Consider the following 22,731-nt stretch of genomic DNA (forward strand, 5'->3'; position numbering starts at 1 on the left):
TAAAACGCTCACTGAGCGATAAACTCCAAACGCAAGGTTAGATTATTTATTTCTCATCAAATGTGACATTTCAGACAGAAATATTTCAAAGGATGTTTTCAACTATCATAATAATTAGACCTGTAAGTTTTTATGAAAATCTGTGATCTTCGCGATTTTTGTTTCTTACCGATTTGGTAACATTCTTTTTAAGTTTGATTTAGTCAGGTCCATGTCAAGTGCCAAGCCCCGAACTAATGTGTCCAAAGTGAGACTCAAGTCCAAATCTCAGACTCAATTTCTCCAATTCTCAAATTGAGTCCGATTCTCAGACTTGAGTCAAATTCTCAAATTTGAGACCACTTCTCAAACTTGAAACCACTTCTTAGGGACTTGAGACCAATTCTCAGACTCGAGTCCAATTCTCAGATTCGAGTCCAATGCTCAGATTCAAATCCAATTCTCAGACACGAGTCCAACACTCAGGGTTACTGTGCTAACTGTGTGGGTGCACATGATATGGTACATTGATTTCCCTGGCATAGTGCGTCTATTATTCGAAACTACCATGGATATTATTGAATGGTCAGACAGTAGGAGGGTTGACTGTGTACTGAATGTAGATGCATTCACTGCATGATATCATATTGCAGGCTGGCACAGTGCTTCTATCATTCAAAACCACAGTGGATGATATTAAATGGTCGGACAGTAGGAGGGTTGACTGTGTACTGAGTGTAGGTGTACTCACCGCATGACATATTGCAGGTTGGCATAGTGCATCTATCATTCAAAACCACCATGGATGATATTAAATGGTTGGACAGTAGAAGGGTTGACTGTGTACTGAGTGTAGGTGTATTCGCCGCATGACATATTGCAGGTTGGCATAGTGCATCTATCATTCAAAACCACAGTGGATGATATTAAATGGTCGGACAGTAGGAGGGTTGACTGTGTACTGAGTGTCACGTAGGTGTATTCGCCGCATGACATATTGCAGGTTGGCATAGTGCATCTATCATTCAAAACCACCATGGATGATATTAAATGGTTGGACAGTAGGAGGGTTGACTGTGTACTGAGTGTAGGTGTACTCACTGCATGACATATTGCAGGTTGGCATAGTGCGTCTATCATTCAAAATCACAGTGGATGATATTGAACGCTCAGTCAGACAGTAGAATGGTTAAAGATGTTCCAATAACAAACCAGGGGCTTTTTTTATTATTATTCTTACAGGAATTGAACGATGTCAATGAATTTATTGCCAAAGCACTGCCTGGAAACTCCTCCAAGAATTAATGTCTCTCCACCAACGAGATAGACTGCAATCCTGGCAATACATGTACATAATCTGGAAGAAGCGCTCCTTCTGGGTCGAATAAGAGGCACTTTTTAATTAACTTATAATTAAGTTCAGGGTTAAATTGAGCCAGTTATAGTATTTTTTACTGATATTTACTTGTTTAAATTACTGTCCTAATCCTGAACTGGGCCCAATTTCATGTCTCTGCTTACTGTAAGCACAGAGTCAACGCTTACGGAAGCCGGGAGTTATGTGCTTACGGCAAGCGAGTCTCACGGGTTAGTGGTGATGTTTGTACTCCGCGTAACTAGGCATTCTACGCTTACGAGGCTAGCCCAGAAATTCGTCGCTTGCACGTAAGCGGGGAATCGTGATCGGAAGCGCAGAATTTGGCAGTAAGCAGAGCCATGAAATGTGGCCCTGGTCAGGAAGTAGCATGTGAAACTTTTCTGTCGATCAACCTGTTTGAATTAGGGTTGTGCCTTCTAGCCGTGAATGGGAGTTGTAATACAAAGGAAACCTTAATACAAAGGAAACCTTTTGTTCAAGAGCCATTCAGCCATGGTATATCAGAAGAATTTACTCCAAAGCATTAAGTGAATACTTTGCAGTAAAAGAATAGGTTTATTCATACGGAACTCAGAAGATACTTTTACTGAATGCTTCTGCTTGGAAGTTTATGCTTTTACTTTTTGCTAGTACTTGTCAGTAAATACTACTTTGTATTCATACGACCCATTGATCTTGCATTGATATTTTTGTTTTAATCTGACTTCAAGCTGCCTACAAGACCTTGTATGACTTTGGAAGTTGTTCAAGCTGTTCGTAATTCTACAGTTCAATCAACAAACAAAACAAAAGATTGGAGGGCTGTTTGCTCACAAATCTAGCTGACAATCACAAATCTAGCCGACAATCTCAAAAAGGCAAAATGTACCTTTGGTTTGTGGAATCGTTCGGTTGTTGTAGGCTAACCCCGTAAAAAATATATACAATAAGACTAATCTGTGAGAATATCTGTTAAAAGGTGGTATGTGTATTGAGATTTTGATGAACACTGGAACAGATGTCTACGCAGGAACACACAATCTGAGAAACATTTCTACGATTGACAAATGTTTTGTTTGGGGGGCCTTCACATTCTTTTTTCCTGCGTCTGTTATTGTACATGTTTGGATGGTTGGAATGGGAATTTCCTGTATAATTACTGAGGTTTTTTCTTGTTCACCTTTTTTTTTATACTGTTCTGTTTTTTTATAACTGCTAATCTTTGACTAATTGATATGTAACCGCTTTATTTTATTGTAGCTGTAATTTAAACTGAGATTTCTTAAAGTTTGGTTTGTTTATTTAGTTTGTTTAATATTAATTCTCCCATTGCATCATGAAATTAATCTGTGTAGAAAAATGACGGTCTTTAATTCGCATGAGTAAACAGTGAGGATTTTGCCATAGCACTCGGCATTAATGCTAAAAAATACCATTACTACTGGTCAACTTAATCTATGATTTTTTGAAATGTTTCATCACTTCAATCCTATAAAAATGTATATGTATGGTACAATAAAACTAACATGTGAAAATTTCATTTCAAAGCTTTCACGCTTGAAATTGCCAAAATCTTACTTTCACTTGGGGGAGGGCATGGACATCCATGGGGAAGGGTAATAATTTGAGGTGAGGGGGTATTTAGTATACTACTAAGCAGTCATCTGTGCATTATCATGCTTCTTTTATGTTATTTTGATAAATTAATATCTTATTGTGTATATAACTCGACCATGATCTGCTGAGAATATGGAAATAATGTCCCAAAAATTCTTCCCGCCATTCTACGGAAGATTCACAAGAGGGCGCTATCACAATCAAGAGAAAGATTTTGTCCAGTTCGCCGTCCGTATTTGGGGAGGTGGGCAGAATTTCTGCACTGACCGGTCCGCCTTGGCAGCCTATTAGCTGCGGAGGATTTGTTTGATATTTTCTGTATTGAATCATAATTTATACATTAGTCTTTGGTATGGTAATGGTGACGAGAGACGATAAGATTTATAATAAGTTTCTGTCAGACCAATGAGTCAACGAAGTATTGAACTTGGTGACATATTATTTTTCATGCAAAACATATGGCCCACGAACAGTGTTATTGTTCAAAACCTTTTGTTATTGCGATTAGCAAGTCATTATTGAACTCAAGTCAAACGAGCCCTTCATTACGAAAGGCCGAAAGAATAATACGTAACAACTTGAAAGTAAATCTTGAGTGATAATAAATAAATCTTGCGTTAAAAACTTCGGCTATAAAGAATTATTTTGTAATGAATTAAAAAAGTGTGTCGATGTGAACTTTTAAGACAATGATTGGACGTGTTTGTAAACATGAAAGAGCGTTGATATTTGTTTCTGTGTTAAAGACACTGGACACTTTTGGTAATTATTGTCAAAGACCAGTCTTCTCATTTGGTGTATCTCAACATTATGCACAAAACAAACCTGTGAAAATTTGAACTCAAATTGTTCGTCGAAATTGCGAGATAATTATAATTGAAGAAAAAAACACCCTTGCCACACGAAGTTTTGTGAGCTTGATTTCGGGACCTCTGAGGTCTCGAAATCAAATTCGTGGAAAATTACTTTTCTCGAAAACTACGTTACTTCAGAGGGAGTCGTTTCTCACAATGTTTTATACTATCAGCTCTCCATTGCTTGTTACCAAGTAAGTTTTTTGCTAAACATTATTTTGAGTAATTACCAATAGTGTCCACTGCCTTTAAGACTCGTTTTACAACCCTGGATGGCTCCCAACCGGTTTTGTTTTGCCTGCCAAAGATTGACTTCTATAAAGCTATAGCCAAAAGTGGAGTTGTTAGCGACCAATCTTTCGTAGACGAAAGATATCGTCATCAACGCCATGACACCGACCACACGTACCTACGTATGATACCAGTAAAACAAAAATACAGCTAGTTTTCATAATAGTGTGGACTTGATGCTTTGAACTTCATAGTAATGGTGCTTTTTACTGCTTTCTGTTTTAAATTAGTAGTCAATGAAGTTTATAAGGTTATTATAGTGCCCGCTAGGCGTGGCATCCGACCCACGCGAGCAGGCTCCCCCTAATCCCGATTCCTGCTGCGGCACCCTCCCCCCGCCCCCCCCTCCCCCCCTCCCCCTCCTTGAGGGGGAAAAGGCAGATCCCAACACGCTGTGTGCCACTGACTGAGGTAGCAACGTGTTCCTATATTTAGGGCCAGAAGGTAATCGAACCGGGTCCGATTGTACGGTGTCCCAGGGAAATCTGTCCGCAAGAGATTCTGTGCACCCGGCGCCCCGTATAGGTCGTGACGCAAAATTAAAGAGGGCGCTACAGGAGACTTTCAGTTTCGGTCGGGGATCGGGACTGAATCTCCCCCATCATCACTTGCGGGTCACGTAGGCCTACTGCGTACTTATACAGTACTTGATACCGTGGGGTCGAAGCATGGTTTTTCAAGGTTTTTGAACCTCGTACAAACGAGGTTTTTGAACCTCGTACAAACGAAGCCGTTGTACGAGGTTGAAATCGACCCCACGGTATCAATGTACCGTGCAGTAGGCTATAGCATCAGTTCGTGAATTCAGAGCGGGCCGCCGGTGGTCGCGTAAAGAGGCCAGCCAGTGGACAAGGCTAGTAATAGTATTGGACCACCAGGGTTAGCAACATCCAGCAAAAAAAAACCTCTGTCATTGAATGTAAAAAAAACCAACGTTTTAATCTACAATACAAGATACAAAATTAATTTCGAATGACATTATTATACCCCCTCTATATGTTTGGGACATCCCCCTCATGTAAGTTCTTTTTGTTAGGGGGTCATAATTATAAAAACCCTTTGAATAATCCTTTTTATTGCTATTTGTGGCAAGAAAACTAATTATACATAAAATTATGCATAAACGCAAAGCCACACCCTAACCCCGCCCTTTTCCCACCCTCCCTTGGTTTTTTTTTTGGGGGGGGGGTGGAGAATACGCAATCCGCGACATATACCAGCCTTGAAACAATCTTTTTATCGATTGAAAACTAGCTGCATTAAAGCACACTGGTACCCATCTCACATTGCTGGCTATACGAATTGAAAATGTTGTGAACCAGCGGAGACTTGGTGCACTGTTTTTGTATTGTTCGTTTTGTGCACAAAACACTCAGTCGCTCCAGTCGTGCACAATTCAGCGGCATGGCGTCCACAGGCAGCAAGAAAAGAGTTTGCTATTACTACGATGGTAAGTTCTTTCAGGGTTCCTTGAAACTATTGACAAACTTGGAATTTACTGTTAGATGAAGTAGATCAATTTTATTTTGAAAAGATGTCTTATTGAGGAGTATTTTTATCATTTTTCTTTTAGTGTCACTGTTTGAAATTGTTGACTAAAGCGCCGTAGTAGAATAGTATGGTTCCCTATTTTTTCGTATGCCGATATGCGCTGTTTGTTGTCTGGGAACAAGGTCAAATGTTTTGTTGTAAAACTGGCAAATGAAATTTAATGTGGACAACTTGATTTTAAGGTTGTCAATTCTAGAGAATATTTACGACGGTACCATCTGTTGATGTTTTGAGGTAAAATAATCCACTGCACTGAACTACGGGGATTGAATGAAGCTCAAAATTGTCACCCCATCATATCAGAATCATACACGACTGACTATTTAATTTTAATTTGAAGAACTTGGATTCCTTGGTTAGAGACATCCAAGGCCGCTAGAGGGCGCTGTTCGCACAGCGTCGTAAAAAAAACAATGGGAAAATGTGACCACTGAATCTGTTGTAGTGAAACAGACACACAGCATGGCGGGACGATATTGGATTTTTACGTGTAGTGGTTCATTTATAAATCCAGCTGGAACTATTTTCAAGATGGAGTTTGAACTGAAATAACAAAAGCTTCACAAGCCTAAAAAACGATAGAATTGATCTCTAAAAAGCGACCGTAAGTAGACATAGTGTAGCTGTTTTGCGTTGTCCCAATTGACATTTTTGGCGTTTGACATTTGACCCAACATTTGACCTTGTAAATTTGACCTTGACATTTAACTATCAATAATAAACTTTGACCAGCATGGTTGTAACCTCTGCTTTGACACATTCCACACAACAACTCATTACTTTTCTGTCATAACTAACATGTATGCACCATTAAATAAATGGCTATAATAATGTGCATGCATGGTCACACAATTTTGTGAAGGCTCATTTGAATGCTCTCTTGCAGATCTATCCAATGAAAGTATTTTGGGTTCAATCTAATGCTGTTTAATTTTTTCATGAAACTGCCTACCTTGGTGTTGGTTGGCAATTGGAAGCAAGGTCAAGGACATGACAATGAATCAATTTATTTTTGTGACATGCAAATAGCGATTATCTCAATGTTTTTTGAGTGCTTTTGTCATCTGCAGGAATATCCAGTGAATTGAATTAATTTTTAATTGTTAAATTAGGCCTAACTAAACTAGTCTTACTTCACTTCAGGTTTTTGATACATATAGTTTTGTCACATGGAAGTGGCCTTATTTCGGACCTTATTTGACTTGTGACTTGAGTTTCCTTGTTAAAATTAAACATGTGACTAACTCCATGGTTACATCATGATGCCACTTTTCATTTATTATTGTGAATTTTTTTTACAATAATTATTAGAGCATAAAATCGGTCCTACTAAAAGCTGACAACAAGCTGACAACGCCGACAACAAGTCCGGAGTACCGACAACACGCTGACAATAAGATTAAAATATCTCAAAAACAGCAAATAAACCAAAGACTTATTAGAACTATGTGTGCTTTATAATATAAACAGAAATGTAGTGGCAAAACCTCACGAAAAGTGTGAAATTTCAGCCAGAAAAAAAACGAACTTACACGGCGAGCAGTCAGACGCCATCTTGGCATAAAGAACCTGTCCATTATGATACATGAAAAAAGTTTTTGGGAAACCCTGTTGCATTTCAAGTAATTGTATTCTACATGCATGTGATCCTCTTTGTTTTGCAGGTGATGTAGGGAACTATTATTATGGGCAAGGCCACCCAATGAAACCTCATCGCATACGCATGACGCACAACCTCATCCTCAACTATGGACTCTACAGAAAAATGGAAATCTATGTAAGTTTTAAAACACAACTAAGTTCCTCTTGTGTCTTGCCTGCAAACTTAGTGTTAGCCAGGTGGGTGAGTGGGTGTCTTCTGGACACCCATGTTTTCATTTTGGGTGATACCCTGTTTTATCTAGGTGTTGTTTTCTTCTTTTCATAAAATATTCAAGATAAAACCATTGAACATGTTCCAGATTGCACTGTAGGTCTTTTAAAGCCGAGTGGAAAAGATTATGAGCACCTCAGTTTAACTGGGCATGCTTTGGGCGAACTTTGGGTTCAGAATGCCCTTCAGTTCTTCTCTTTTCAAAATCGTCGAGATAAAACCAGTTAAATGTCCCCGATCTTTTCAAACAAAGTGGAACTCGTTCGAGTAACTCGTCATATCTTAGGATTAATCTTACTGTTAACGTGCTACAGTGCAGGGCTGGGACTAGTCTTAAGTCTTAAGATTAATCCTAAGTTAGGAAGAGTTTGGTGATATCGACGGCTGACATCTTAAATGTTAAACTAAGTGTAACTCAGCTTTTCTAATTATTTCTGATATGCAGAGACCCCACAAGGCTGTGATGGAAGAAATGACCAAATACCATAGCGACGATTACATCAAGTTCCTACGGACGATTCGACCAGACAACATGTCTGAATATACCAAACAAATGCAGAGATGTAAGTATGTGTGTGAGGCTCCTTGCCTGAACCAGGCACTAGCTATAAGAGGGTAAAAGCGGTTGGGAAAACATGAAATGAAGTACATTCTGGACCTTAACAGCTTTCTTCGTAGAGTGGTCCGCTGGCCAGTTTAAAGGCAGTGGACACTATTGGTTATCACTCAAAATAATTAGTAGCGTAAAACCCTTTTGGTATCAAGTAATGGGGAGAGGTTGATAGTATAAAACATTGTGAGAAACAGCTCCCTATGAAGTAATGGAGTTTTCGAGAAAGAAGTAATTTTTCATGAATTTGATATCGAGACCTCAGAATTCGATTTTGAGGTCTCAAAATCAAGCATCTGAAAGCACACAACTTTGTGTGACAAGGTTGTTTTTTTCTGTCATTATTATCTGGCAACTTTGTGAATCTCCCATGTTGCTAACTTTACTTTACTCCGATGTTACTTCCTTGAGTTGTTCATTCATCAGTGATGTGATTTCTCCGTTTTTAACCGGAATTCCCCCCCCTAAAAAAAGGATCAAATTTATACAAAACTGAAGATAATTTAACCATATATATTAATGCCCCAGATTGCAGAGTAGGACTTGACAACCAAAGATAAATGTTATTATATAACACCCAAGCAGATCCTTGCCATTTGATTGGAGGATTGTCCGTCACGTGATAGCAAATAAAAGTACCATTGCACGCTGAGTCACTCGCCGTGCTTTTTCGTTCCATCCGAAAAGTACCATTGCACGCTGGCACGCTGCCAGCGTGCAATGGTACTTTTCGGATGGAACGAAAAAACTGAGTAAAAACATCACTGCGTGCGCGTGTCTTTGGTAACGCAGCAGGTGTTACTGCAAGAAGGCATAGTAAAATTACTAGCATTCGGCTTCTACAGTTGAAATTGTTTGTTTTGAAAGTTGTTTCTTTCAATCAAAATGACAAAGTTCTACTTGGATGTTATATAAAACAAATAATGAATGTTTTTCATTCGTGCAATGGTGCGAATATGTTCATTCGTTGAAAGCTGGAATGTTCCATTCAACTCGGCTCCGCCTCGTTGAATGGAACATTCCATCTTTCAACTCATGAACATATTCGCACCATTGCACTCATAAACATTCATTATGTGTATAATATTGGGCTTCATTCATGCTTGCAAGTTTGAGCTTGCATGCTTCGCGCTTATCACATCTCAGATTAATACACACCATTATGTGTATTTGATTACAGTCAACGTTGGTGAAGATTGCCCTGTATTTGATGGTCTCTATGAGTTTTGTCAGCTCTCTGGGGGTGGGTCCGTGGCCGGAGCAGTCAAACTCAACAAGCAACAGACAGACATCGCCATCAACTGGGCTGGGGGGCTCCATCACGCCAAGAAGTCTGAGGCTTCGGGATTCTGTTACGTTAATGACATTGTGCTAGCCATTTTGGAACTGTTGAAGTAAGTCACAACTGTTAGGGCCATAAGTATTGTTTGAAGCTTTGCATGGTGTGGAGAAATAGGAACAAACTATAAATAAATAGTAAACTGGCGGGTACAACCATGTGTTAATCCAACACTCACACAAATGAGATTTACACATGGTTGTATCCGCAAGTTTACTGTTTATTGATAGTTTCTTCCTATGTTAGGGCAATGTCACGCAAGGCATTTCACAGGCAACGAGCCCTAGGCAATCGCCAAGAAGAAAAGGCATTCACATTTCAATGTTCAGGTTTTATTCTTGGGGACTGGAATACATTGAAGAAAGACTTGTGTGCTACCAAAGTGTTTCTTTTGCATGCACTGCAGTTAGTTGCCTTAAAGTTACTCGTCAAAATTTGCTTGTGTGACAAGGCTCTTACACCACAGGGTAGGAACAAAAAGTGTCCCATTATTTTATTATTATTATTATTTATTTATTTGACCTCAACAGTACAAGTACAGAAAATACAACAAGCCATATTTAATTTTGTTTTTACCCATATACACCGATGTGTGTTAGCACTGTATATACTCTGAACTTACCCGAGTTCTGTGAAAAAACAACCACTGACATATGTAGCCTCCCGTATACTTGTGTATTTTCTTACAAAATTTGAGCCCTATGAAGTTATTGCAATATTCAGATGCATGTGTTAATGTTTCATCACTGTTGGGACAACATGAATGAATGACCTTAGTTGAGTTGTAAATCTCTTTTGAGTGGTGTTTTGAGTGGTTGACAACTTCGGTTCTTTTTAGACACGTAGAACCAACACTACTCAAAAGAGATTTCCGAATGGTGCTACTGCCAACCTCTCTTAACTATACTGCCACCATGCAAAGCTTCAAATCCTACTTACTAAACTTTTGGGGGGTTTTTTTTCCCTTTTTTTTTTTTGGTCAGATATCACCAACGTGTCCTGTACATTGATATTGACATCCATCACGGTGATGGTGTGGAAGAAGCGTTCTATACCACAGACAGAGTTATGACTGTATCATTCCACAAGTATGGTGAATACTTCCCTGGTACAGGGGACCTCAGGGTGAGTCAAGACTACTACGGCCATACATGCCATAAATGCTTCTCGGCAATTCCAAGCAAACATGGACATGACACAACAAAAATCAAGTTTTTGTCACAACTTTCTTCCCACTTTGAAGTTATAGCTAACATATGAAACCAATATATTTTTTAGTTGTTGACAAGGAATGAACCCAATTTTGCCAAATAAGAACTCAGCTTGGGCTCCATGTGGGCATGGCTCCATTGTCTGGAAAACTGTAATGCGACCGTAATGTGACTGACCATGGTTTTGCCATGTATACCTAAAAGTTCAAGTTGCTGACCATTTATAAGTATCCTGTTGGATACTCATGTATAAGAGTTGTGTGTTACATATAGTCACACTTTCGCAAGCTTTTTGATAGAGGAAATTTTTGAATTTTGTGACAAGTGTGTTTTTTACCATGTCCTTTTTGTGTAATGCGACTGACCGGTTTTTACAACGTTATAACATCCAGAGCACAAAGCCCACAACATTTTTAATATCATCAATTCAAAGCCTTGGGTGTCAAGTACAAATCAGTCTATAAACTCAGTGTAAATAATATCTCACATAGAACTTCTAGCACCAAGATCAAGAACTGACACTGAAAAGTGTAATGCAACTGACCATGGAATTGCCCTTCTTTTCAACGTGTCGTACAATCTCTGGTACGGTTTCTTTCAGATCATGTCAAAAGGAGAAATAGTCAAATTAGCTGGAATGATTTTGTTCATGTTGAGTGTATGGTTTCTTTTTGCCCCATAATAGGACATTGGTGCTGGGAAGGGTAAATACTACGCCGTAAACTTTCCCTTGAGAGATGGAATCGACGACGAGTCTTACGATCACATCTTCAAACCAGTAAGTCATCCTTTATATTAAATAAATAAGTGTAAGGCTAATCATCCTCAGTGGAAGCTGAAAACCTGAATTGCGAAGGACGCGTCTGCAGTGCCGGCCGCCAGTGGCAGCCAGCCCCATCGGCCCTCACATGACTATGGAGCCCGAGTTGCTGAATCCGTATACTGATATGTTGTTGATTTGTTTCAGATCATGTCTAAAGTAATGGAGATGTACCAGCCTAGTGCTGTTGTTCTACAATGCGGTGCAGACTCGCTCTCAGGGGACAGGCTGGGATGTTTCAACCTCACACTCAAAGGTAATATCAACACTAAATGGTTTCAAATCCCACTCCAGTTAATTTTTCTTTGTTTTTTACATCGACTCCAAAGTAATTTTTTGTTTTCTTCAGGTCACGTTAAAGGAACGTTACATAATTGGTTTTTGCTAACAAAACAGTTGCTGCAGTCTAAGCACTTTATGTAATCCACCATATACATAAACTGACAAACCTGTAGAAGTTTGAGATCAATCAGCCATCTGGGTCACAAGACAATAGTGAAAAACCGATTACAAATTTTGCATTGCATCGATGCCAAAATAAAAATGAATAAAACGCTCACTGAGCGATAAACTCCAAACGCAAATTAGATTATTTATTTCTCATCAAATATGACATTTCAGACAGAAATATTTCAAGGGATGTGTTCAACTGTCATCATCTTTAAACCGTGTAAGTTTCATGTAAATCTGTGATCGTTACGATTTTTGTTTCTTACCAATTCTGTAACGTTCCTTTAAGTGTGTTGAACTCATGAAACAGTACAACCTGCACAGTCAACATAGGGCTAGATGGCTCAGTTGCTAGAGTTGGTTCAAATCCAACTCAACAAAGTTATTTTTTCTTTGTTCTTTTTTCAATAAGACTGCCTTTGAAATAAACACCATTTATTTCTTCTTCAGGTCACGCTAAGTGTGTTGAATTCATGAAACAATACAATCTGCCATTGCTTCTTCTGGGCGGGGGTGGCTACACAATCCGCAACGTTGCTCGCTGTTGGACCTATGAGACAGCCACTGCCCTAGGGGTCGAAATTGCAAATGGTGAGTAAAAACAAGAGTAGTAGAAATAGGCCTGGGCGACTAGTGAAGTTAACTATTCAACTAATCACACCTCAAATAGTAGTCGCGACTATTCTTGAAGTAGTCGTGACTATTTGTCGTAGTAATATAATAATTTGGGGGGCTAATCGTCCTTACTCGCAGCTAAGAGCTGAATTGCGAAGGACGCGGCTACAACGTGTTCGAGAAGCAGGCATGCAAGGGCGCATTCAGCTGCCAGCCACATCAACCCATTATGACCACGAAGCACAGCCAAGATCGAAAGTGTTTGATTTTTTCCTGAGGGAGGAAAACCGGATAGTCTGGAAAACCCTCGTGGCACAGCAGAGAACCAACGCACAACTCAACTCACATATGGCCCAGACCGGGAATCGAACCAGGATCACCTTGGTGAGAGGTGAGCGCTTTACGCACAAGCCAACCGTGCCACCCTCTAGTAATCGCTAGAAGCTAAATTAACCAAGTAGTTGATAAATGGTAGTCGCGGCTTGACTCATGATTTATAAGTCGCGACTACGACACTTGTCGCACTAGTCGCCCAGCCGTTGATTTCACCAAACTCTTCCCAACTTAGGAATTATCGTAGGACTTAGGTCGAGTTGAGTTCCCTATTCAATAATAATGATGATACGTTTATTCCATACTCTTGTTGAAAAAATTGTGAGAATTAAACAGTACATAGAAATGTAACAAAATCTAAACAATATAATCTTAAAGCAAATAATAAATAAATAACTAGGAATTAACTATATACAAGAGAGGAGCGAGAGCATGAGGCTGTTAGAGTAAGGGTCCAATCTTTGTTACATTTAGTTTTAATTGTCAACTGTAATTGTTGTGTATGTATACAGAGCTCCCGTATAACGACTACTTTGAGTATTTCGGACCAGATTTCAAACTTCATATCAGCCCATCAAACATGACCAACCAGAACACTGGGGACTACCTCGACAAAATCAAGTAAGTTTTGGTTTTTTTTGTTATCATTTCTTTGGCTACTTTTCCATAATCCCTAAACACGGTAGATCCTTTTTGAATCAAAGATCTAGGCCTTATTTTATAGAGCATGCAGAATATATTGCCTTACAAAGAGGGACTTTTGGGACACTTGGTGGCAGCAGACTTACCAGGTTAATCCATTGTTCTCTGTAATGTGCGCATGCTCAGAACTCTGTAAACAATGGAAATTTACCTGGTAAGTCTGCTGCCACCTAGCGCTCCAAAGTCTCCCATTGTCTGGTAAGGAAATAGTAGCAAGTTGATGGTAGCTTGGTTGGTAATCATCATAATAATAATAATAATAATAATAATATCAAAGTCTTATTTAGCGCACGTATCTACCAAACAAGGTACTCAAGGCGCTGAGTATATACAAACTTTCAGAAAGATAGGTTATTGCAGTGATGAATTTTGAGACCCAATTAGTTAGCACCTTATAAGGGTTTACAAGGTGCTACGGCGCAACAACAGATAAATTGTGCACACTTGCAATACGATACTGTTAAGTATATATTCTGATTCTTCACATCATAGTTATGTGTGGAAATATATGTTGTTGAATTGTATTGAATTGAATTTAATTGTATAGAATTGAATTGAATTGCAGCCTGTATGATGCGGTTCACTAATGTGTCTTGATCTTTCTATTTATAGACCGGTCCATTAAGCTCCGCCCCATTGCGTATTGACCAGTCACAACTCATTGCTCCACCCCCAAAAAGTCTGACAATATAAAGTCTGACATGCGTGTGCGTATGCTGGACGCGCCTGGCAGAGTTGTGGAGAATGGCATTGGAGAGGCTCACGCGTTCTTGCTCGTACATGTGCCGTGGGCGGAGCCTAATGGATTGGTCTATTGGCCTTAATAGCATATATTCTGATTGTAAAGATCATCATTATATATGTTTTAAGAGATATGTGAAATTGAAATATATGTTATTGAATTGAATTGCACTGAATTGAATTGAAATGAAATGAATTAATCAGGTTTGCATTTCCTCGTTTTGATTCTCTTTCCTGTTCTCTTCCCATTGTTTGTTTTTATTTTGTTGTACTGTTAAAATTGCCTAATTTATATTTATATTTCTACCTATATTTATACTTGTTAGAAACATTTTAGTTTACCCGTTTTAGTTATGTGTGTAAAGCACTGTATATTCTGTCTTTTCTAATGGTTTAGTTGTTAGTCTTTGATAGGACCCATGGGAACTAGTATCTTGTGTATTTTCTAATGGTTAAATCATTACTTTTTCTTTGATAAGACCCATGGGAAACCAGTAGTTACCACTGACTGGGCCACCGAGTTGAAACAAAAAATACATGTATACACAAAGAAATAAATAATTATAAAGATAGAATGTTATTATGAGTAGAATTAAGTAACATCATGATAGGCCTAGAGTTAAGCAGATGCCATGGTCTTTATTGCTCGAGTCTTGTCCTTGGTGCCTCTTCAGAAATTGCCCTTGGACATAAAGATTTTCCAATTGGAGTTGCCCTTTTCTAAATAAACAAATGGGACCTCTCTCAAAGCTGAAATTCCATGCCTGACATATTTCTAAACCTCATTCCCAAAACAGAACAAGGTTGTATGAGAACATGCGTATGATCCCACACGCCCCCGGCGTTCAGATCCAGCCCATGATGGAGGACGCTCTCCACGACGACAGCGATAACGACGAGGACGACCAGCCCGATAAGCGCGTGTCCATCATGTCACGGGATAAACGCATCGCTTGCGACGAGGAGTTCTCCGATAGTGAAGACGAAGGAGAAGGCGGACGTCGAGACATCAGGACCCATCGACGTAAGAAGGCTCGCCCTGAGCAAGACATGCAAGCTAAGGACGCCGCTGAAAAAAGTAAGACCACGTCATAATTCATCTTCAATCAAACTGTTTTTGGGTTTGAACAAAGAGAGATTGATTGGAGAGGGGCTTGAACCAATAACCTCTAACTTAGCGTACCGGCGCTCTACCAACTGAGCTAGCCCTATGTTGGCGGTTCCCCTATTAGTTAATTATTCTGGGGGGTGCCAGTCACAAGCCCTATAATCATTAACTGCTGTTTTTCTTTGCTCAAACCCAAAACTCTTTAAAACTTACTAGTAGGTTTCCCTTGTGGTTTACAGGCATGTGAGACTTCTTGTTTTCAGCTGATTTCCTTTTGGGGTTTTGATTTTCCTCTTTTTTTCTTCACTTTCTGTGTACAAAAGTATGGAATATTCTCTATTTCTCTTTTTTTCTGTCCCAGTTTTCTCTTTTTTTCTCTTTTTCATGGAAAGTAACTCACATGCATGGGTATATTACTTTTAAAAAAACTGGGTATATTACTTCAAAAAAACTGGAAGCCATAGTACATGTTCAATTCCATAGAGCTGCTTATGTTGCTTTTAACGACTTTCTGCTTAGCAAAAATTAGCAGGAGACCAGTCACGGATGGTACATTGGGAAATGGTATTTTGGCTGGGAAACTAATATGTGTGTGTGTAGCAGTTGTCGCGTAGCTGACATTGTCAGTTCTGTTTCTGCCGTTTTTACTATTCTTCCAGTCAGCTCTGTCCATTCCTTTTTTGACAGAAGTCTTAGGTAGTCCAACCCAGTGTTGTGCTGTGGTAAACTTATAAAATTGTGGTGAACAAATAAACAAACAAGTATTATTTATATTTTAAATGGCAGTGGATACTACTGGTAATTACTCAAAATAATTATGAGCATAAAACCTTACTTGGTAACGAGTAATGGGGAGAGGTTGGTAGTATAAAACATTGTGAGTAACGGCTCCCTCCGAAGTGGAGTGATTTTGAGAATTCAGATTTAGAATTTGAGGTCTCGAAATCAAGCATCTGAAAGCACACAACTTCGTGTGACAAGGGTGTTTTTCTTTCATTAATATCTCGCAACTTCGTCGACAGATTGAGCGCAAATTTTCACAGGTTTGTTATTTTATGCATATGTTGAGATACAGCAAGTGAGAAGACTGGACTTTGACAATTACCAATAGTGTCCAGTGTCTTTAAATGTGACATCCAATTTGCTTGAATTCTTGATGTTGATTCGTGATGGGTTTACTTGATTTGAAAAGGTGCAGAGGCTCGTAAAGAGAGAGATGAAGCAGCCAGTAAAGAGAAGGCAGCTAGTACTGCTGCAGAGGCAGAACCTATGGAGACTGCCAACACTGATGCAGCTGCTAAAGGGTAGGTTTATATAGTTAGACTGGTCCCTGAGGATAAAGACAGGCACTGGGCCCAATTTCATGGCTCTGCTAACCGTCAAATTCTGTTCTTATGATCACCATTCACTGCTTACGTGCAAGCACAGAATTTCTGTTCTAGCTGTGTGAGGACAGAATGCCTAGTAACGTGGAGTAGCACAAGCCACAATTCCATGCTAACCCTTGAAATACACTTGATGTAAGCGGGGAATTCCCCGCTTCCGTAAGCGCCGATTCTTTGCTTACTTTTAAAAGCAGAGCCATGTAATTGGGCACTGGTCTTAAAGGCCCAATGATTTCATTGGATACATTGATTTCATTGTGCTGTGACGTAAGCTTTCCATCCATGCTATGATAGGTCCGAGGTGTTGTAGTTTGTCAGCTTGCACTATTGATCGTCTACATGCAGCGTATTTTGCATTTTTAATGATGTGTACATCGTTCACTTAGTGATATGTGTACACAGTGTGTGAATTTACTGTGAATTTCGATGTGAAATTAATGCAAGGTCAAAGGTACATCTGACCATCTGGTCAGGATGGTATCTGGCGTTAATCTCGAGCCTCGAAGTGTGACGTCATTCGCTCTGGCAAATGTATAGAATACACAGAACCAGTGGCATACCCAATTGTTCCAGTTCAACTTTGGTTACAATTTGCAGGGTTATTTAATTCAACAGTGTGACATTTTGATGCATTTTAATTTCAACTGTGTTACATTTTGAAGCATTTTAGCAGGGTTTTAATTTTAGCAGGGTTTTAATTTCAACTGTGTTACATTTTGAAACAATTAATTAGCAGGGTGGCTAGAAAACAAATGTAATGTTTTTGTATTTTCTCCACCTAAATACAACAGGGGTGAGGCTGAGAAACCGGTGCCCGACGCCCAGAAGTCCACAGAGAGTAAAGAAGACAAACCCGCTCCCGCTGCCAAACCAGATCTGGCTGCCCCTAAGGAAGATGCCCCCAGTGCGCCCGTTGCCCAAGCTGTTGTACTGCCCACAGCTCCTGCCCCATCAACAGAAGAAAAGATGGAGCATTGAGATAGAGGGAAACTGAAGACGTTGTCTTCAGGGTCCAAGTTCATAAAGCCGTAAAGCAGAAAATATTGCTTGGCAAATTTATTTGCTGTGCTAAAATTGAGCGGGGCACCAGTTGTAACAATGTAAACTTTATGGGACTGCGGATGGTAACCAGTTTCTGTTGAGCGAGATTTTCCTATGCTTAGCAAGTTTTTATGCTTACAGGCTTTGTGAAGTTGTCCCCGGGATGTAATTTTTAGTTTATATGGGATATGGATTGCCTCTGAGAAGGTCACTTTGATAGTAGAAGGTTCTTGACTACCGTCTCTTGAAAACAACCTGGGGTGGGGGTGGGGGGGGGGGGCGCTAGGTGCGGACTACAATAGTTGTCCACCTCTCCCACATGATTACACTGTCAATTTTTTTAGGTTTCTACCCGATTTCAGGATTTTCTCAAAATCTCCTTGGGCTTTTAAATATTTTTGAAAGAAGCATTTAGCAGTCACCAAAGGGAGCCAGAAATAGACCACATTGTGTCCAAACCCTGTAGCTTTGTATGTCTGTATTGTAAACCTTGTAAAATCTGGGGAGTTCCCTATCTACAATAAAAAGAACCTAGGCTTGCAAGCCTTTTTTAAAGGAATTTTTACATCAGTCAAATGTCCTCCGCAAACTGTGTTATGATTTGCTCGTTATCGGTTTAACACAACAGTTTAAAGACCTAGAGTGAATTCCTACACCAAATTATACACAGTATTAATTCTTTTGTATCTGTTCTTTGAACCTGTTTATTTTGTATGGAATTGTGGAGGACTTTCTCCTTAAGAGTGTGGTTTGGGGGGGGGGGTCCTGGGTCTGGCAGTGTTAACATTTCTTTTGGAGATGTACTATATTTACTATTTATGAACATGTACATGCATTTTTATGTTTTTTTCTTTTTCCGTGGATAGAAATGCAGTCGGTTGTTTATTGTTATGTAGCATTGAAAGGATTTGGGTACTTTTTGTAGTGCACAAAAACACAATTTCCACAGATTTACTTTAAACTTACATTGAAGATAATGATGGTAGAAAGCTTCCCTTTAAAAATATAACTTGCTAGGGTGCTGTAGTTTTTGAGAAATGAGTAAAACAAGTCCCAAAAATAATTTTTGTCTCGGTGAGACAAATACTATTTTCGCATGTAAAAATGTATTAACGAGTTACGGTAGAATACAATAACTGGTAAATACATGTACCTTTTACATGCTAAAACTGACACAAAAACTAATTTTGTGACATTAAATCTGTAGACATTGTGTTTTTTGTTACAAAAAGTACCCAGACCCTTTAAGTTGAGGATTGTCTTCTTCTTTTTTCCCACTAAATTTAGAACAGACAAGTGTAGATTTATCCAATAACTTTAGGTTATTTTTTTGTAACTTGTCACTCAACCGTTAGGGTCTAATTCTTGAATACTGTGTATAACATCTGACGTCACACTTCGAGGCTCGTGAATAACGCCAGAGACCTGCCTCGTTTTTTGTCTGGTTAAGCCTGGGTCATACCTCATGCGAATGCTTCGTACAAAATTTCGTACAAAGTTTCTTGCGTCACAAAAGAAAGAAAAAAAAGGGCAAACCGATTATTGCGTCACCAAATATCGCATTCGCAGGAAGTATTAACCCTGCCTTAAACAACGATTTAATCTAAATCTCTCTTATGTTTTGTTTACTTGGATTTGTAGTTATGATGAATGCGTAAAATGGACGCTACAGTTACGTGTCATGTCTCTGCAGATTTCCAAATCTGCACTATAATCATGGGTACACATAACAGAAACTGGGTAACTGGGTAACAAATTAAAGGAACACGTTGCCTTGGATCGGTCGAGTTGGTCTTTGAAATGCGTTTGTAACCGTTTGTTATAAAATGCATATGGTTAGAAAGATTTTTAAAAAGTAGAATACAATGATCCACACACATTTGCCTCGAAATTACATGGTTTTCCTTTGACTTCGCGAACTAACACGGTTGGGCATTTATGGAAGTCAAAATTTGACTCCCATAAATGCCCAACCGTGTTTTTAGCTGAGGTAAAAGGAAAACCACGCAGTTTCGAGTGATACTTGTATGGATCATTATATTCTACTTTTAAAATTTCTTTCTAATCATTATGCATTCTATAACAAACGGTTACAAACGCTTTTCAAAGACTAACTCGACTGATCCAAGGCAACGTGTTCATTTAATCAATATTTACGTGAACTGTATTGCTTTATTCACTGTTTAACGGTATCTGTGGATAAATGGCGCTGTTCTTAAAAGAGCGTCACATGAACTGGATACAGAGTAGAATTAAGATGTTCAACATTTTCATTTTTTTTCTATTAATAAATTTCTGTTCAACCATGAATGTTTCACAGGGGTAGCTAAATAATAAAAACTTTTTTTAAACTACACAAACTTTTTAGAGATTGTCTTGTGGTCATTTGCGGACTGGTGTTTGAGTCATGTATTTTGTGGTGATAGTCATTTGGGAGGCTAATCATCTGTAGGGAGTCGAGGGCTTCAGAGCAGCAAACTCAAGTTCTGGTGGTTAATATGTAAGTCATCCGATCGTGTGTGGGTTCGAGTCCCGATCACGACACTTGTAATGTAGTCTTTAGCAAGATGCTTTACAATAATTGCTATCATGGGTACCTGAGAGGGTAGAGGTCTACATTGTGTTTGAAAAAGCACTAGGGCAGCATGTGGTTGCGTAATAATAATAAATAATAATAAGACTTGTAATGCGCACTTACACCCTGCTTGGTGTTCAAGGCGCACTAAAAACCAGAAAACAAACAAAAGAAAAACAGACACAACAAAAATTAGTCCTTGGAAAACCTGTAACATAAGTTTTGAGAAGAGATTTGAATGTTGTGGTACAAAGCCAAGTTCTATTAATAAGATTAAGTGGTAGAGAGTTCCAGATGCGTGGCGCAGCTGAAGAAAAAGACCTGTCACCCCATGAGTGTCGAGACTTGGGTTCAATGAGAAGAAGCATGGAACTTGATCGAAGATTCCTTGATGGAGTGTAAACTTGAAGCAGTTCAGAAATATAGTGGGGAGCCTTGCCATTATTGTGCTTTGTGGACAATGGCATCAGCTTGAAGATGATTTGTGTACTCCCCAGGGAGCTGAATTGAGACATTTTTGCCTCTTCCTGATGGAAAAAGTAGCCGTTATGTGCTGCTTCACGCATGTAAAGACATCGTGCTGTTTGATCTACATGTACTTATCTAGTAATGAGGATACTGTTCCGAAAAGCTCCTGAACTCTATAGGCGCTGTGACCTGTGACATCACATGTTTACAAAAGAAACACAGAGCCCTGACTTCCCGTAGGCACGATTTTACAGAGCCTAATGGAAGAAATCATGAAATCTTATATTTTAAGGAGATTGCACTGTCTAATTCTTATCAACTTTTGATATGATGAAAGGGAACACATCTCACAACTTGTCCAGTTTTTACTTTCATAACTTTGGATTTGTGTGGAAATTATTACACAAAATTGTAAACTTTCCCATATGACCCGTGCAGTATCTTGCCTGCCAGAATAACCAAAGACTGTAGGCCTACAAGGTCACACATATTGTACACAAATTTCACATGGTCTGTAACTAAAGGGTTTGGCATAAAGTGGCATGTCAATATTTCAACATACATTTACCTCCTAACATTTCAGATCAGAGTTTTAGACTCTTTTGTTAGCAGGAACTCTCATTACACGCCTGTGAAGTAATAGCTAGCAATGTTCTACACCATGATCTAACAAATGCCACTAATTCGAGGAAACGACTTTCGCCTTCAAATGAACGGAAGACACATCTAGCTGCTATCTGTGTCCTAGACTAAAACAATCTAACTGACCAGCCTTGTCCATGAGTACTACAATCCTACAGGAAGTAGGTGGCATCCGGTCATTCGGTCTTGACATCACTAATAAACTCTCCAAGGATGATGGCCACTCAGTGTAATTGGGCGCCTGGCCTCTACTGTAATGTGCACAGCAATGGTCCACCGTGGTCCAGTGGTTAGACTGCAGGACTTGCAATCGCAGGGTTGTGGGTTCGAATCCCACCAAGCTAACTGTGGTCCAGTGGTTAGACTGCAGGACTTGCAATCGCAAGGTTGTGGGTTTGAATCCTACCACGCTGCTCACTGATTTCACAATGACTAGAATACGTTTTGTCGTCTTGTCTCACAATTTCTTGATTGGTGAACATAATGATAAAAGTTGAAGCATTGTTTTGAGTTGAGGGCGGTGCTGTTGTCATCCCATTGTGAGGGTTTGCAGAGTTCCCTTGACGGGAAGATCATCTAAACAAACAAAGTCTCACAATGTCACAAGAGGGCTCTGTATTTGACACGAAGCTGAAACGCAAGTTTGGGGCGTTGCCCTAGGTCATTGACCATATATGGAAGTATCAACAGGGTTTCTTTTGTAAGTTATTTCTTGCATAGGGATGAGGTGATTTTGTATGAGGAAGCGTTGGAATGTCTATCTGGGGTTCAGATCCATCCGTCTCCCATTTTGGCATTGTCTGCTGCGTATTTAAACAAAACATTCACACGAAGAACACCAGATGAACATTCAATTGTTTTTAATTGTTTGTTTTTTACATTATTAGGTCTCAACCATTTAAAAAGAAATAAAATACATCAAATTCTACTTGAAAAAAAAAGCCTTTTACAAATGTTGCAGTGAACAGTGTCAATTATTATTATTAATTTGTATACAAAGCATTACAGCAATAAACATTTATCATGTACATTTAAAATGGCAACAGTTTAAGCAGCTTAGGAAAGACATTTAAAAAAATCAATAACACAAAACAATAAATTCTTTGAAAGATGAGCTTCAAGGTCAAATTCAAATTTGTGATACAGTCTTTCCCTACAGATAGAGTCCC

At 39.2% G+C, this 22,731-nt stretch overlaps 2 protein-coding genes across 2 annotated transcripts in view; both read left to right on the forward strand.

Annotated features, from left to right (window-relative positions):
* LOC117304295 (acyl-protein thioesterase 1-like) overlaps nt 1–3,638 on the forward strand; it is a 40,097-nt gene extending 36,459 nt beyond the window's left edge. Inside the window, exon 8 of the mRNA XM_033788672.1 lies at nt 1,222–3,638. Coding sequence (XP_033644563.1) covers nt 1,222–1,284 — 63 coding nt within the window. The 3' untranslated portion in view covers nt 1,285–3,638. The remainder of the gene's footprint in view (nt 1–1,221) is intronic.
* A 1,837-nt stretch (nt 3,639–5,475) lies between these two features.
* On the forward strand, nt 5,476–18,854 carry LOC117304296 (probable histone deacetylase 1-A). The gene is made up of 12 exons (XM_033788673.1): nt 5,476–5,548; nt 7,314–7,426; nt 7,968–8,085; nt 9,313–9,526; nt 10,455–10,596; nt 11,368–11,460; nt 11,650–11,758; nt 12,403–12,543; nt 13,413–13,521; nt 15,141–15,421; nt 16,644–16,755; nt 17,628–18,854. The coding sequence occupies exons 1-12, from the start codon at nt 5,503–5,505 to the stop codon at nt 17,812–17,814; spliced, it is 1,665 nt and encodes a 554-aa protein (XP_033644564.1). The 5' UTR covers nt 5,476–5,502; the 3' UTR covers nt 17,815–18,854.
* Nucleotides 18,855–22,731: the final 3,877 nt, after the last annotated feature.

Source organism: Asterias rubens, chromosome 21 (genome assembly GCF_902459465.1).
Source record: "Asterias rubens chromosome 21, eAstRub1.3, whole genome shotgun sequence".
Taxonomy (NCBI): domain Eukaryota; kingdom Metazoa; phylum Echinodermata; class Asteroidea; order Forcipulatida; family Asteriidae; genus Asterias; species Asterias rubens.